This window comes from Lolium rigidum, chromosome 2 (assembly GCF_022539505.1).
Source record: "Lolium rigidum isolate FL_2022 chromosome 2, APGP_CSIRO_Lrig_0.1, whole genome shotgun sequence".
Classification (NCBI taxonomy): Eukaryota; Viridiplantae; Streptophyta; class Magnoliopsida; order Poales; family Poaceae; genus Lolium; species Lolium rigidum.
In genome coordinates this window covers 125,943,866-125,958,699 of record NC_061509.1, presented here as the reverse complement: position 1 = coordinate 125,958,699, position 14,834 = coordinate 125,943,866, and the positions used below count along the sequence as shown (strand labels likewise).

The 14,834-nt window shown below is 48.6% G+C and overlaps 2 protein-coding genes across 2 annotated transcripts; one reads left to right on the top strand and one right to left on the bottom strand.

Annotated features, from left to right (window-relative positions):
* The first annotated feature begins 1,487 nt into the window (after positions 1-1,487).
* On the top strand, positions 1,488-6,062 carry LOC124692329 (N-carbamoylputrescine amidase-like). Its single transcript, XM_047225677.1, has 9 exons — positions 1,488-1,630; positions 4,098-4,146; positions 4,335-4,426; positions 4,532-4,683; positions 4,767-4,813; positions 4,939-4,972; positions 5,109-5,275; positions 5,429-5,525; positions 5,606-6,062. The coding sequence occupies exons 1-9, from the start codon at positions 1,533-1,535 to the stop codon at positions 5,776-5,778; spliced, it is 909 nt and encodes a 302-aa protein (XP_047081633.1). The 5' UTR covers positions 1,488-1,532; the 3' UTR covers positions 5,779-6,062.
* Positions 6,063-7,292: 1,230 nt separating this feature from the next.
* On the bottom strand, positions 7,293-8,154 carry LOC124690087 (protein FAF-like, chloroplastic). The gene has a single exon (XM_047223522.1). It carries the CDS (start codon positions 8,152-8,154, stop codon positions 7,519-7,521), a length of 636 nt encoding a protein of 211 aa, XP_047079478.1. The 3' UTR covers positions 7,293-7,518.
* Between the last annotated feature and the right edge of the window lie 6,680 nt (positions 8,155-14,834).

Below are 14,834 nucleotides of genomic sequence, written 5' to 3'. Positions count from 1 at the left end.
AAATGAAGATGAACCTGCTGTGAAGCTCAAGTCCAATGAAGTTCAGATTGGACCAATTACAAGAGCTCGTGCGAAGCTACTTAAACAACGGGTGAACTTGTTTCTAAACGATACTTTGATTGATTAGAACTTTATACTGCCTAAGTCCTGTTACTTATGTGTCATCAGGTATCAAGAGGAGACAAGCATCGCACGAGGAGTAGAGGAGCAGCTGGACGTGAAGATGGACGTGAAGACGGACGTCAAGATGGACGTGAAGCTGGACATGGAGCTGAACATGAAGATATCTCATGGACGCGCGAGGGAGGAGCGGGAGGCATGCGCGAGAGGAGAAGTCGACGTCCAGGCCGGTCCAGCGCCCGGTTAGACCGGCCTCCAGACCGGCGCGCCCGGTCCCTGGCCCGATTGATCGGGCGGCAGACCGGATGCATCGTACCGGGCCAAACCAGACGAAGTTTTGCGAACTTTCCGGTTGCCGCCCGGTTGACCGGATGCCAGACCGGCCAGCCCGGTCCCAGGCCCGGTTGACCGGATTCCAGACCGGACTAGTCCGAGTCTGTCTCGACCGCATCTATTCCGGGTCGATTTTACTTGTATCTTTCGACCGTAACTCGTCCCGGACGCCTATATAAGTGCATTGGACGACCCCTAGCTGCTTTAGACCACGTTTAAGATAAAACCTAGTTCATAGTTGTTTGCTAAGCAAAACTATTATTCCCCAACTCTCCAATTCGTTGCGATCCGGAGTTTTATGCTACCGAAAGTTTGTGTGATCTCGCTGTTCCATTGGGGATTAGAAGATTGCAATCTACCGCTTCGTGGTTGGCGGCTACGTGCGCAAGTGTGTGGAGTTGCGAATATCTTGCAGGGTTGAGAGCTGTTGCATTGGCATCAGGAATCAATCGAGAGACTTCGTCAGCGTCATACTTATCCTCCTCATCATCATTGATTCCATCCGCTGCTACCATCGTGTGTTCATCACCATCCGTCGTTTACTGAGAAGATCGGGCAACCCCTTATCAATAACCGGCGAGCCCAACCAACCCCTGTGCCAAGAGAGGCTATTAGGGTCGCCAACACCAAAACCACGCCACTTCCACATCGATTCGGGGGTCTTTATTTCTATTGAAAGGGGCTATGAGGCAGTACCGGTGTGGGGGTTTGGAAATTTTTTAACCGACACTTGCTGCCGGCAAACTTGTGCCGACTACTATTTAGGGTTACCGGTGAAGATGCTCTTACTCTTGCTAAATATGGGCTTAATAAATCAGACATAGACAAAAAAAAAAAGATGGGGCATCATCAACTGTCGATCAGATCGGACGGTGAGTGGTGCCGCAGTGCTGCCGCTTGATAGCCGTCGGTCCACAGAACCGCCTAAAACAGTCCATGCCATGTGGGCCCAAGATCTGAGACTTTTTCAGTCCTTAAAATCTTTGGCACTTGTTCCCAATCGGCGGCTGAAGCAGAGCAGCCAAAGCGGAACAGCTCAAGTGGAGACGGACGGGAGTAGGTGAAGAGAGGCGACGGAGATGGCTGGCGGCGGCGGCGCGGGGAGGAAGGTGGCGGTCGCTGCCGTGCAGTTCGCCTGCACCGACACCGTGTCCGACAACGTCGCCACGGCCGAGAGGTATGGATGTATCCCGCCCCCAATTTGCAGTAATCTTCCCAAGGAATCAAACTTGCAGCTATGCTGCTTGACCCTGGATGTTTTGTGTTGGTGCATCTGTGAATCTTGCGGTTAAGCTATATGTATTATTCTGGTACAGTTTGTAGGATCCGCGGTGATTACATTCTATTTTGCTAATTCTGCCTAAATACTCAATTCCTTGTTTCGACTTCAGTTTTATCATTGACTGGCTATGCTGTACTATATCAATTGTTCTCTAGGATCCTGAAATTCTACACCTAAGCAGCGCAGTTTTCTTTCACAATTGTGTTATACTTTCACTTAGTCCTAGTTCCAAATTAGGTTTTGAAGGTACATAATCACGGTGCTTTTGGATCTCTGTTACTTCCTAACTGTAACTACACACTGGAACTCAGATATTTTGTAATTGCAAAACAAATATTTGCAAGGAAGTATTTGCAAACTTCTGACCACAACTTACTTTTTTGTTGGACCCATAATTGTGACCTTTATGCCAGTTAGTGTTTGTCATGTTGCACAAGCTGTTGCCACTCTTTCTATCTTCCACTTTATTCCCCTGATCTCGAGAATATAACCTATAGCTGTTGTCCCGTGTGCATTGATTTATCAGGTTCCTTTTTGTACTGATGATTCTGCACTTTTCTCTGACTTGATGCAATGAGAATACACCTTGCTGTGTCGAATGTCTGATGCCATTCACAATCCAGAAGATAGAAAAAATAAACCAATGCGATGACAATCAGTTGCTCCATATATATTAATATCCTGGCTTAATCACAAATATGATATACTACAAAGCATCCATTTTGCACTAGGCATGCGATTTTGTTGCTTCGTACATTAACCACCACAAAGGATACCCAGTTGGTGTGGGCTTGACTCCTCACTCATCTCAGAAGTTTTGGTTCTATCTGCATTTTAACACATTTATTTAAACCATTTCATCATCATATTTTGGATAGACAAACCAAATAAGCCAACTAGGACTTAGGACTTCACTTTTCATAATGACCATGTCATTGCAAAGAGAAAAATAACCACTGGTCTCCATTTTTTTTGAGACTATGTTTAGCGCAATGCTCATGTCAGTCTACATTTCTTGTTGATATACATCCTGTTGAAAAATCTTAGTCAGGCTATGGTTCTTCTGCAGACCAGGGTTTCCTAAACTTATTCTGCTATTTAGTTATCTTAAGGTGCAACTTTACCTCGATATTTTGGTGGATCCTAAAGCTGTTATACCGAAAATGAGTTGTAAAATAATACTACCTCCATCCCAAAGCTTAAGGTCAAACCAAGTAAAGTTTGACCAAAATTTTAGAAGAATCTGTCAAAAAATATGATATTTTGTAGATACCATATGAAAATATATTTCATTATCTATCTAATGATATTGATTTTGTATTTTGCATGTTAATGATTTTTGGTAAAAACTTAGTCAAAGTTAACGTAGTTTGACTTTCTAAAAATAATATAAACCTTAAGCTTTGGGATGGAGGTAGTATTCAAGCTTGACTTTGATCTTTGACTTCATGGAAATTCTGTTATAGCGCTGTGTCCTGTGTTAATGCTTTTGATCATTGACGTTGGGATATGTTGGAGCTCTGTATTGATGGTTTTTATCTGTATTAACCCTTAATGCACGGATTCTTTCTTTTTTAGGTTTTTTCTTGCCATTGTTGCTCTTTGCTAGCAGCATCTTTAAATGAAAACAACAGTGCAGAACCAGAGTCCATGCATAGTTCATAGTTCACATTATTTGGCCTATTATCTGTGAAGGATGCCATACGTACAATATTTTGCGTACTGTTTGTTTACGATGAGGCTAATCAGCATTGGATAATTGTGTTTTAGTTATCCTCGAAAGAGTTAATCCTGTGGCACGATCTAAGTTGTTCATCCATAGGGGTTGTTTCTTTGAAAAAAAAAATGGTTGTAGTGCTCTTTTTGGCTTGGCTGTGTGAGAGGACAAACTAGCTAGGTTCTGTAGCCTTTTCTCTTATTCGGTTACCTTTGGTGGGCATGCGTTTTGGCGGTTGTTTGCGTTCTGGCTGAGATTGTGTAGCTGGTTTCTATCAATGGAAATCGGGGAGAGATCCCTTTTCATCCAAAAAAAAGTTATCCTCTAAAGTATGTTAGGCCACTTCATCAAGGATCTACACTCTTTTACTTCCCTAGTAATAAAATCATATTAAAAAGATCGTATGTGGGTCACTTCTCTTGGCAAAATTATAGTTTTTTGCATTTTTATGTGCAAGATATAGAATATCTTCTGACTAGTGTACTAATAGGAAATTGATAGTTTTGTGGTCTCCATCTGTTTTTTTAGTAACGAGGATGAGGAATGCTACTATATTTTCTGTGAATTCTCAGCTTCCACTTGCTGTATTTGTCATTTGGAGAACAAAAGAACTTTAGACGGAATTTTTGATAATTTGTGTTTCAGGTTGATTAGAGAAGCTCATAAGAAAGGAGCAAATATTGTCCTCATCCAGGTAAATTTGTATGATAAATAAATGTGACGTTCGATGACAAATGACAAAATTTGTACTTGCAATATTTCTTTCACGATACATGCATGGGAAGCATATGAGTTTGGGTTGTTTTCTGCCTTTTCACAACACAATGAGGACAAAAAGATGTACTTGATTATCATACGTTCATATATGTATTAATTTCATAGGAACTATTTGAAGGGCACTATTTCTGTCAAGCTCAAAGGATGGATTTCTTTCAGCGTGCTAAGCCTTATAAAGAGAATCCAACTATAATGAGGTAGGCTTGCCTGCCCGATCCTGAAGCATTTGGGAAGATACTAGTGCTATCTCAGTTTGGTGTCTATAATATTCATACATTCACTTTGTACTTAATGGTCCATAGAATGCAAAATCTTGCAAAGGAGTTGGATATTGTGATACCAGTAAGTTTCTTTGAAGAAGCAAACAATGCTCATTACAACTCAGTGGCCATTATTGATGCTGATGGCACTGACCTTGGCCTATACCGCAAATCACACATTCCAGATGGACCAGGTATGACTCTACGATTGAGTTTACCTGTACCAATATGAACTGTAAGTGGCTTATCTGATCTAGAAAAACTATCTTTGTGTCAGGTTATGAAGAGAAATTTTATTTCAATCCAGGTGATACTGGTTTCAAGGTGAACATGATACCAAATCTATAATGCATATCACTTTGGTTTAAACTAGATGTACATAATGTATCTGTGGCTGTCATTGTATCGGTAGAAACATTTTTTATTGAACCTGCCTTTTATTGATGCAGGCTTTCAAAACCAAGTATGCAACAATTGGCGTTGGTATGTTTTTTTATATTTACAGCAATAATTTTTTTCATTTATTTTAGTCAAAATAGCACTTCTAATATTTTGTGGCACCACCTCAGTATATTTGTAGCTTTACTTGTTACTGATCTTGTCATTCATGCCTTGGTAGGAATTTGCTGGGATCAGTGGTTCCCGGAGACTGCAAGGGCTATGGTGCTTCAGGGGGCGGAAATATTGTTCTATCCCACTGCCATTGGATCTGAACCTCAGGATACTAACCTGGATTCCCGTGAACACTGGAAGCGTGTCATGCAAGGCCATGCCGGCGCTAACTTGGTACTACTACTTGTTTCCTTATTTCCTATAGTGCACTCCTTGCCTTGTTTAGGAATTAAAAGATATTTATTCCATTTCCTATTCCTCGAAATGATATTACTATCATTGGCTAAACTATTCTCATAATTACATGTTTAACTTTAATATGGGCAGGTTCCTCTTGTCGCTTCTAACCGGATAGGAAGGGAAACTGTTGAGACTGAGCATGGCAACAGTACTATAAAATTTTACGGGAATTCATTCATCGCAGGTAAATCAGCTTCTGTGTGTACTTTTACAGAGTAGGTACAGCAATAGAATCATGATCTTAATATGTATGGCTGCGTGCAGGACCAACTGGAGAAATCATCAAGCTTGCAAATGACAAAGATGAGGAGGTGCTGGTGGCGGAGTTTGACTTGGATGAGATCAAATCTACCAGGCACGGTTGGGGGATATTCAGGGATAGGCGTCCTGATCTATACAAAGTGCTAATGACATTGGACGGCCAGAGATCATCGTAGGCTCCACTTTGAGGTTATCCATCAATGAGAGTGACATCAGTTCCACAATATTGGGAAACACAGGGTCCAGGAATACGGCCCCTTCACTTCACCAAATCCGAATGGTAGATCTTCTGTTCTATCTAATCCCTGCTAAAAGCGTGCTTTGCCTCTAGACAGGGCACCTCTATGTTTGCAACTTGGTGATTTTCCACCAATATAACATTCAGTAATAAATAGTTGTCTTGTAAAAGGATCTGATGGATGAGGAATATTTGAAATCAAATACTTCAGTCCTTGAAACATTTTGATGATACGATGCTCATAGTATTATTGGTTTTGATCACTGTATCAAAATCTGGCAGAAGCAGCATCTTTGGCCCCAATATACCATTCACGGTGTCTCTAACGTAGACCTATCATCTAACTGTCACATGTGAGCCTGTGAACCTTTTCCATCAACTAGGTTCAGGGATCTTGTGAACCTGGAGGTGTAGAGCGCTTTGCTGCTTTGTGTACACACGGTTATCCTTAGCTGGAAACAGCACACGATGCACTGTACTTGGTTTCTTGTGTTTGTAGGACAGAAGTGTGTTTTCTTTTGTCAACTTTCTGTAATTTAAGTTGTTGAACTGCACATCCGATTCTTGCAACAGAACAAGGGAGGGGAAAAAATTGTTGAAATATTGGGCCCACATTTAGTGGCCCATAATAGATTTCAGATTTTCCCTATAAACCTCAAAGCCCACGTAGTGGCAGCCTTGTGAGTTTGAGCCCAAGTTGGTGGCAGCTCACTAGGGAGTGGCAAGAGGTGGGAAGTTTAGTCCCACATGGAAAGTTGGGAGGAAGTTAGACCACCTTATAAGGTGGGTTGTTCCACCACTAGTAAGTGAGTGAGAATAGGAGTGCTACACGCGCGCTCCTCCTCCTCCTCGCTCGCTCGTCTCGACTCGACTCGACTCGACTCGACTCGACTCGACACGTCACGTCACGTCACGTCACGTCACGACGCGCGCCGCGCTCGTGGTGAGTGGATTGAGTCACGAGTTAGGGTTTCCACCTCTCTCTGCTTGCGCCGCCACCGTAGTCTACTCCATCCCGCGCGCCGACGTGCATCGGCGAACGGGAGAGCAGGTCTCCGGAACCGCTCGTCCTTGCGATCCTGTACGGGAGAGGGCGAATTAGGTTTTTGGGAAGCGCTCTGCGCGACTGCTCAAGCTCTTCATCACGGGTCGCCTTCCGTCCAAGTCGGGCGGTGCTGCCTACCGTCGTCAACAACGTTACTGCTGCGACATCGTCTGCTACACCTCCACCGCCACCTCCACCAGATCGGTACGTGCGACATATCTCGATCTGTTTAGCGATGGATGTTGTACCGTTTGCTCTGCTACTGTTCATGTTGATCACTGCATCTAGTATGTTCGAGTTTCACATGTTAGTAGTTACTTTCGTCATGCTTTATATTCTGGAATTAATCATGGAAATTGTGCCTAATTATCCAACAAAAATGTGACCGTAGATTGACGAGCGATGGGAAGACCGAACAAAATTTCTGCGATATTTACAACTCTTTGGAAAAAGAAAGATGAGAAACGACACTGGCTGGCATGCTACGATAACTTATTAACCCTCGTAGGAAGAAACTAAAACCCTGTCCAGTCGGTTCTTCTCCGATTGTTGTTGCACTGTGATGGTACAATATCGGTTTAATCCGTGCTAGTTCTCGACTTGCTGTCAATGGCACTGATGATCATCGATCAACTAGTTGTTTTCCTGATCATCCGGGTGGGCAAATTGGAGCTTGAGGCGGCCGTCCTCCCGGCACGCCTGGAGCAGCTCGCGCGACGGTATCCTGACCTCCCGCAGCACGAGGCGGCCGTCCCCGCGGTGCGCCCTGAGGTACTGCCATGGTTTCCCGGCCGCGCCGATGACCGATATGGGCGGCGGGAACACCCTCCTGCCCCTTGCGCTTGCCGGCATGATCTTCTCTTCCTGGCAGTGCAGTGCCTGCTCTGCTCTCATTTCTTCAATGTTGTCATCGACCACGTCGCCGAGGTCGACGTCGCCTGAGCTCTCGGAGCTCTCCGAGCCGAGGCCCTCGGTGCAGAGGCCAGGGTCACGGGACGTCGCCTTGGAACCGGAGTGGCCGCTCCTGTTGCCTGAATGGAGATCGAGAAGCGGCGGTGGCGGCGGGAGCGGAGGAGGTGGCGGGGCAGGCGGAGGTGGCATGACGACGCCGTGGATGATGGAGCCTAGGACGGCGTGGTTGTGGCCGTGGTGGCTGAACGGATCCATGGCCTGCAAGGATCTCGCCGCCGTGGGCGAGGCCATGGCAGCGGGCGGCGGCGACGGCGAGCAGCTGCTGCCGTAGCCGTAGGCGCATGTCGTCGCGGCCATGCGTGCGTGGTGAAGTGGAACTCAAACTCTCTACTCTCTGCCGGCGTTCGATTATGAAACCGATCGGGTGGTGCCTGCCTGATGCCAAATCTCTGGGTCCTGGGTCGCTTGAATTATAGGAGCGACAAGATATGGGAGGCGGGACTCGTGGCCTGCTTCTGTTACCTCCTGCAGAGGGCGGTGGGCGCCTACGCTATCGTCTCTAGCTACGGCGTTGGGCTGCGAGATACAGATACAGATACTACTTTGTGGCTGCTGCCCCTACGTGCAGCGCGTGGGTTGGGCGCCAGATCGGTGTGGTCTTGAACGCTTCTTTCTGAACCCATCGGTGCTGTATTACGACCTTTCGGCTGCAGAATCGTGCAGCAAACCATATCACGGATCCACACTGGTACAGATCCCTCGTGTAAGCCTGTTTTCATCATCTGTAGGTAGGTGGTTGCCTCTTTGACCAGCGTACGTACGTAGCTGATGGATGCTCTGTTTTGCTCTTGGCCGAGAAGCTGAGGCACCATTCAGAAATTCATATTTTGTTCTTCTTAGAATTATCAGATTTAAAAAATCTGTTCAAATTTTAAAATTGGTCAAAGCTAAATATGTTCAAAATTTTAAAATAATACAAAAAAATTTAAAAAAATCAAAATTTTGAAAAGAAAATATAAATTTTCAAAATTGTTCAAAATTTGAAATCTTTTAGTTTTAAGAATTGTTCAAATTTTAATAATGTTCAAATTTAAAACCGGCGTGGTAGCAAATCTTCCTCGGCCACGATCTGGAGAACGGCGCCGGCATCCATCCGCTCCATCCTCGACGACGCTGATGCGGGCTGGCGGCGGCCGGTCTCCGACGTATTGTACGTTGGCGGGTGGCTCAGGTTGGCTGGTGGCGGCGGGCCGATCCGGGGTCTTCGTGAGTGGCACGTGGCGGCTGGATCAAACCCTCAGCACGAGGAGCCCAAGGTGGCGGCGACCTCCTTCTCTGTCGAAGGCGGTAGGCATGGCTAGTGTGTGGTGTTCATCCCACATCTGGCAGGTGGTCGATGGGTCGCGTGGGGGTAGCTCGCATGGCATGAATAAAGGTGGTGGTCCTAGGATTTCTATCACGCCATGACGATTGTCTGCTTGATGCCTGTCTCCATGGATATGTCCGGATTGTCGAGTTCCGCAAGGCTCCGTCGACGAACTCCAAATGGACAACATGCGTGGAGATTGCGAGATCAAATGGTATTTGGTCGTTCCCAACCATGTTTTTTTTGACCGTTTGGTTTTCAGCGGGTGTGAGGCGAAACTCTACGGGTTGTTGCCTTCGTGCGACATGTCTTTAGTTCCATGGTGAAGTTAGTCACGGAGAATGGCATGGAAGCCAAGTTCTGAAGACTAGTAATGGTGCTTCAAGTACCGGTAGTGATGAGGAATTGGCTTCGGTGATAAGTGATTTGGAGCAGCGGCAATGTCAAGTGGGGGCAATAGTACATGAAAAGTTCAGAGTCCAAACTTGCAGGGTGAAAATTCAAGGTCTGGTCTTAATTGGTTGTGCTTGACAATGGTCTTGTTGGAGGCATTGTTTTGTGAGCGTGAACTTTCTCTAGGGTGAAAACCTATGATCTATGATCAGGGCGATTGCGACGCTTGTGCATTGTTTCCTTGGAGACGTCGCTTTTGGAGAAGATGCATTTCTGGTGTTATCTTGGTGGTGTTTGGTTCGCTGCTATAATGAATAGATCTCTATAGCGGGGCGTTTTATTTTATGTACTTCTTCTTTATTTTTTAACATTGTGCATCTTTATTTCCATTAGAGCATTACGTTGTTGCAGAGGCTGAGTGTAATTGGTATCTTCTTGATATTAATATATACTCTTTATCGAAAAAAGCTCACGAAGGAGTGGCAAGAGCTGAAAAGTTTAGTTCCATATGGAAAGTTGGGAGGAAGCTAGACCACCTTATAAGTGGGTTGTTCCACCACTAGTAAGTGAGCGAGAAGATGAGTGGTACGGTGGGGTTTTCCACCTGTTGTGGGTATACTTCATGGGTGTACTATCGACAGTGCCTAGATCCGGCAAGCCCAGGTGGCCCACAGACGGTGATGAGGCATGTGGCCCATCGGGCGGCCCAGTTGTTGTTGATCATGAAGGAAGAAGTCCGGCCCAGGATCAGTAAGCCGGATCCGTACCGACATTAGGAGGAACCCGGATCCGCGGAGGCCCATGAAGAACCCGGATCCAGTACGACGTATATGGAAGGCGGATCCATGGCGTACACGGCAAGACATTGTACCGTAGTTAGGCTATCTGTAATCCGGCTAGGAGTCTCCAGGTAAACCCTAGATCCGTGCGCCTTTATAAGCCGGATCCTGGGAGCCCTAGAGGGACAACCAAAAAACTCATTGTAACAACGCGAAAGCGCCCAGATAATTCCAGACAAGCAGCAGTAGGCCCTGTCATCGTGCGGGTGTTCCGAAGCTGGGTAACTCGCGTACCACCGTCCCGTGTGCACTCCGCCCTATGGCCCCTACTTCTTCTCCCCCTCATGAGGATCCCTCCTCCGAGGTACCGTCGATTAGGCAACGACAGTTGGCGCCCACCGTGGGGCCTGCGGCGTCTGGAGGCCGGAACCGGGAGGGTTCCGCCATGGGAAGCTACGACGACACTATCGCTGTGGGGCGTGTCCTTTACGCCGAAAATCTGCCAATCGTCCCTCCAGATGAGTGCTGGATTCCGGCTAAAACCGACCCCGTCAAGCTCTCCATCGTCCCAGTTGGCGGCATACACATCTTCATCGGGGAACCGTCGATTCCGACGGAAACCCACTGGTAAGTAGCGCTGACGCGACCGCCGCCGAGCAGGACGCAGTCGCGAAGATCCGATCTGAGACGCATGAACTTCCTAGCGAAGATTCCGCCTTAGATCTGAAAAAATCAGATCCCACCCAATCTGCCCCTGAGCAGGAAATAACGGTGGAAGACCAATGCAGATCCGCCTGGGTCTCCCAGGTGTTAGAAAAGCAAAGGTGTCACTTCGTGCACTTCTTGGCCCATACCGCCGGAACCGCCCCTCAAGAAGCCGGAGCTGGTCCCGAGCGGGTCGAGGCCCCGGAAAACAACGGCTGCTCCGGATCGGCAAGAGGTCGTCGGAGAAAGCGGAACTCCGGCTGAAGAGTCAATTTTGGGAAATCTAAGCCCAATTTCCGGAGACACCCAATCCATGGATACTGAAGAGTTCGATCGCAAGGTGAAGGAATATGGATACGGTGATCAGCCTGAAGTTGATTCCGCCCAACCAAAGCAGGTACTTGCAACTGTAGCGGCGCTGGGAGAACACGGATCAGAAGAGGCAAGCACCCAATCCGACCCCCAGCCATCCCATCAGGGATCTCCAATGTCGCGGGAGCGACCCCGTAGGGATTGTTCCTCGGAGAGCCTCCTGTCGCGTGAAGAGATGGTCGCACAAGCAGACATGGATGCGGTTTATCGCTCGGATATTCTTAACAAATCCATCACTCCCGAAGACGTAGAAGCATTAGAAGCTAAGAGAGTGGAGCTGCTGGCCACAACCAAGAAGTTTAAGGACACCGCAGCCGCCATGCTGGAGGAAAGGAAGCACGCCGCAGTTTTTGTGGAAGACTTCATCCAGCGTGAGCAGGAGGTGGACGAAGGACTGGCAAAAGTCAAGGAACTCCGAAAGCATTGGGAGGACAAGATCGTTGAAGCTCATCAGGAGGTCGCAAAGGTCCGACGTGAGTTGATAGCTCCCCGCAAGATCACCTTCGCAACTCCAACGGAGCAGCAGCCGTTCGCAACCCCAAAGGACAATATGACGAAAGCTGCAGAGATCCTGAAGAAAAGTAACGAGGAGATTGACATTGACTACGTTCGCACGCTCGTCGCTTCAGCGGTGAAGCAGCAGAGCAAGGCAGACACTTCGCGCAAGTTGGAGTCTAACCCAGAGCATTGCGTCTCCACTGCGCAGAAGGACGACCACGACAATCGCCATCGAGATGACGAATCGCGAACCGGATCCTCGGAACGAAGAAGGAATGCCAGGGAACACCCAAATCCGATCCCCGTACCATCAAAGACGCCACCGTCAGATCCAAGAAAGGGAAAGGATGCAATGTACTCTGGACGGGACAAGTACCGCAACCCCTCTCCTCCGCCCAATGGTTACCCGCGTCCCTCTCGCCGCCGTAGTCCAGCCGGAAACACCAGGCCTCAGGGGCATGGTGGAATTGTTATCCGCGACAACGTGCTGCCTTCAAGAAACAAAAACAGGGAGCGCACGCCGGAACCTCGTCGGAACCAGAACAACGATCGTGAGCCCGAGCCTAGGAGGAGTCGGGATGAGGAGCGCGATCCGGAACCTCGCCGGAGCCGGAACGACCAGGGCAGTCAGCGCCACGGCGAAGGCAGCCGCAGGAGCCAGAGCCAGCACCGGGAGGGCCGGGGAGAATCTGAAGGCGGAAGCAAGAGGTTGGATCGGCCCCCTCGCAGGTCTCCCTCACCACCACCTAGCGGTGGCGGCGGAGGTGGAGGCGGAGGCGGCGGCCGAAGATCTCGCTCTCGCTCACAGTCTCCCCGCCACGGCTCGCGTGACGCGCGGGAACGCCTCAACGAATACAGAACCGACTACATCGGCCCGAAGTGCTTTGGCAGGATGATTCGAGAGGAACCAAAGCCAAGGATGAACCTCAAGCTACCCGGAAACCTGAAGCATTATGATGGCACCGAAAGGCCGGATACCTAGATTGAGGATTACTATAATGCAGTAACCTTCGCCGGAGGAACCCCTAATATCGCCTGCCGCATGCTCCAGTTGTACCTTGTAGGTCCAGCCCGGATCTGGCTCAGCGACCTCGAGAAGAACTCCATCTTTTGCTGGTTTTACCTCGAAGACCGCTTTCGAGAAACACTTCGGGGGCACCTACAAAAGACCTCGCCACGGCAAGCGACTTACAAGCTTGTATCCGGAAGAAGGGAGAATCCTCAAGAAACTTCCTCACACGATGGTTGGCATGCAGGAACGAGTGCGAAAACGTCGACCACACCACTCGCCATGTACGCCTTCATTGGTGGACTGCAGAGAGGAGGATTGCTGAGACATAAGCTCACTTGTTTGGCTAACGCAAATAAACTGACTTTGGATGAAATGATCTCCATTGCCAGTGACCATACTGCCGCCGATGATGATGCAGGCGGTGATATCGCAGCTACAGCAATCCCCCTACATCAACAAAAGAAGAACCGTGACAACGGCAACAGTAGCAGCCATAAACGCAAAAACCCTGATGACCAGAAGAGTGGCGGATCCGATATGGTCGCCATGGCGTTCCAACACGGAGGTTCAGGAGGCGGAAGAGGACGCGGCCATGGAGGCGGAGCCGGCAGGGGTCAGCAGCATGGCACTGTGGTCACAGCTGGCGGATCCCGCGCCCCGCAAACCTACGAGGAGTATAGAGACATGCCCTGCCTGGCCCACTTGGATCCGGTTACAGGGAAGTCCACTCACACCAACCGCAACTGTAAGTGGGTCAACGACCTAAAGAATGACCCGGAGGCAGGATACAAGCGAGCCCGGAAGCACCGGCCACGCGGCAAAGGAGGCAAGGGCAAGAACAAGGACAAAGAGGAAGACAGTTCCGAGGCAATGGATGAGGATGATAACTCGCCGGATCCCAAGGCGAGGGTCCGCGAGTAAATCCAACCCATTTGAGAAAAAGAGCGTGGGGGCTTACCACACTTTCCTCGGAACCCCAACAGTCCGCGCTACAAAGTCAGCCTACCCGGATCCCGAACGCCACGGTTCCGGCTGTGCCGCGATATGTCGAGTGGTCGGAAGTTCCGTGCACATTTGACAGGGAGGATCATCCTGCCATTGTGCCAAAAGAATACTACGCCTTGGTTGTAAGCCCCCGCATAGACGGGTATGACTTCTCCAAGTGCCTCATGGATGGTGGCGCTAGCTTGAACATCATGTACCTGGAGACTCTATAGCGGATGAACCTCACCAAGGAACAGCTCAAACACAGCAACACTGAGTTTCACGGCGTGGTTCCGGGTAAAAAAGCGAACTCCCTCGGCAGCATCACACTTCCCGTGGCCTTCGGCGATGTTCACAATTTCCGCAAAGAAAAGATCACGTTCGAAGTTGTGCCCTTCAAGAGCTCCTACCACGTCATCTTTGGCAGGCCCACCTACCACAAATTCCACGCAAGAGCGTGCTATATCTACAACAAGCTCAAGATTCCGGGTCCTAACGGTATGATCACCATATCCGGAGACTACAAAAAGGCTCATGAGTGCGAGTTGGGCGAAGCCGCCTTCGCAGAGTCTGTGATATCTGGAGAAGAGCTGAAAGGCTACAGAGTCGCGGTGGATCCGACTGAGATGCAGACCACCAAGAAGCAGATCTCCGAACAGAAAAACTCCTTCAGGGCCGCGATAGAGACCAAGAAAGTCAACTTCAAGGAAGATGACGCTACCAAGCAAGTCTCGATCGGAGCCAATATGGACCCCAAATAGGAAGACGCGCTCGTCGAGTTTCTCCGTGCTAACATGGATATCTTCGCATGGCAACCTTCTGACATGTCCGGAGTACCAAGGGAACTCGCCGAGCACTACCTCAACATAAACCCGGGGGCTAAACCGGTGAAGCAAGCTATGCGACGCTTTGGAGACAAGAAGCGCCG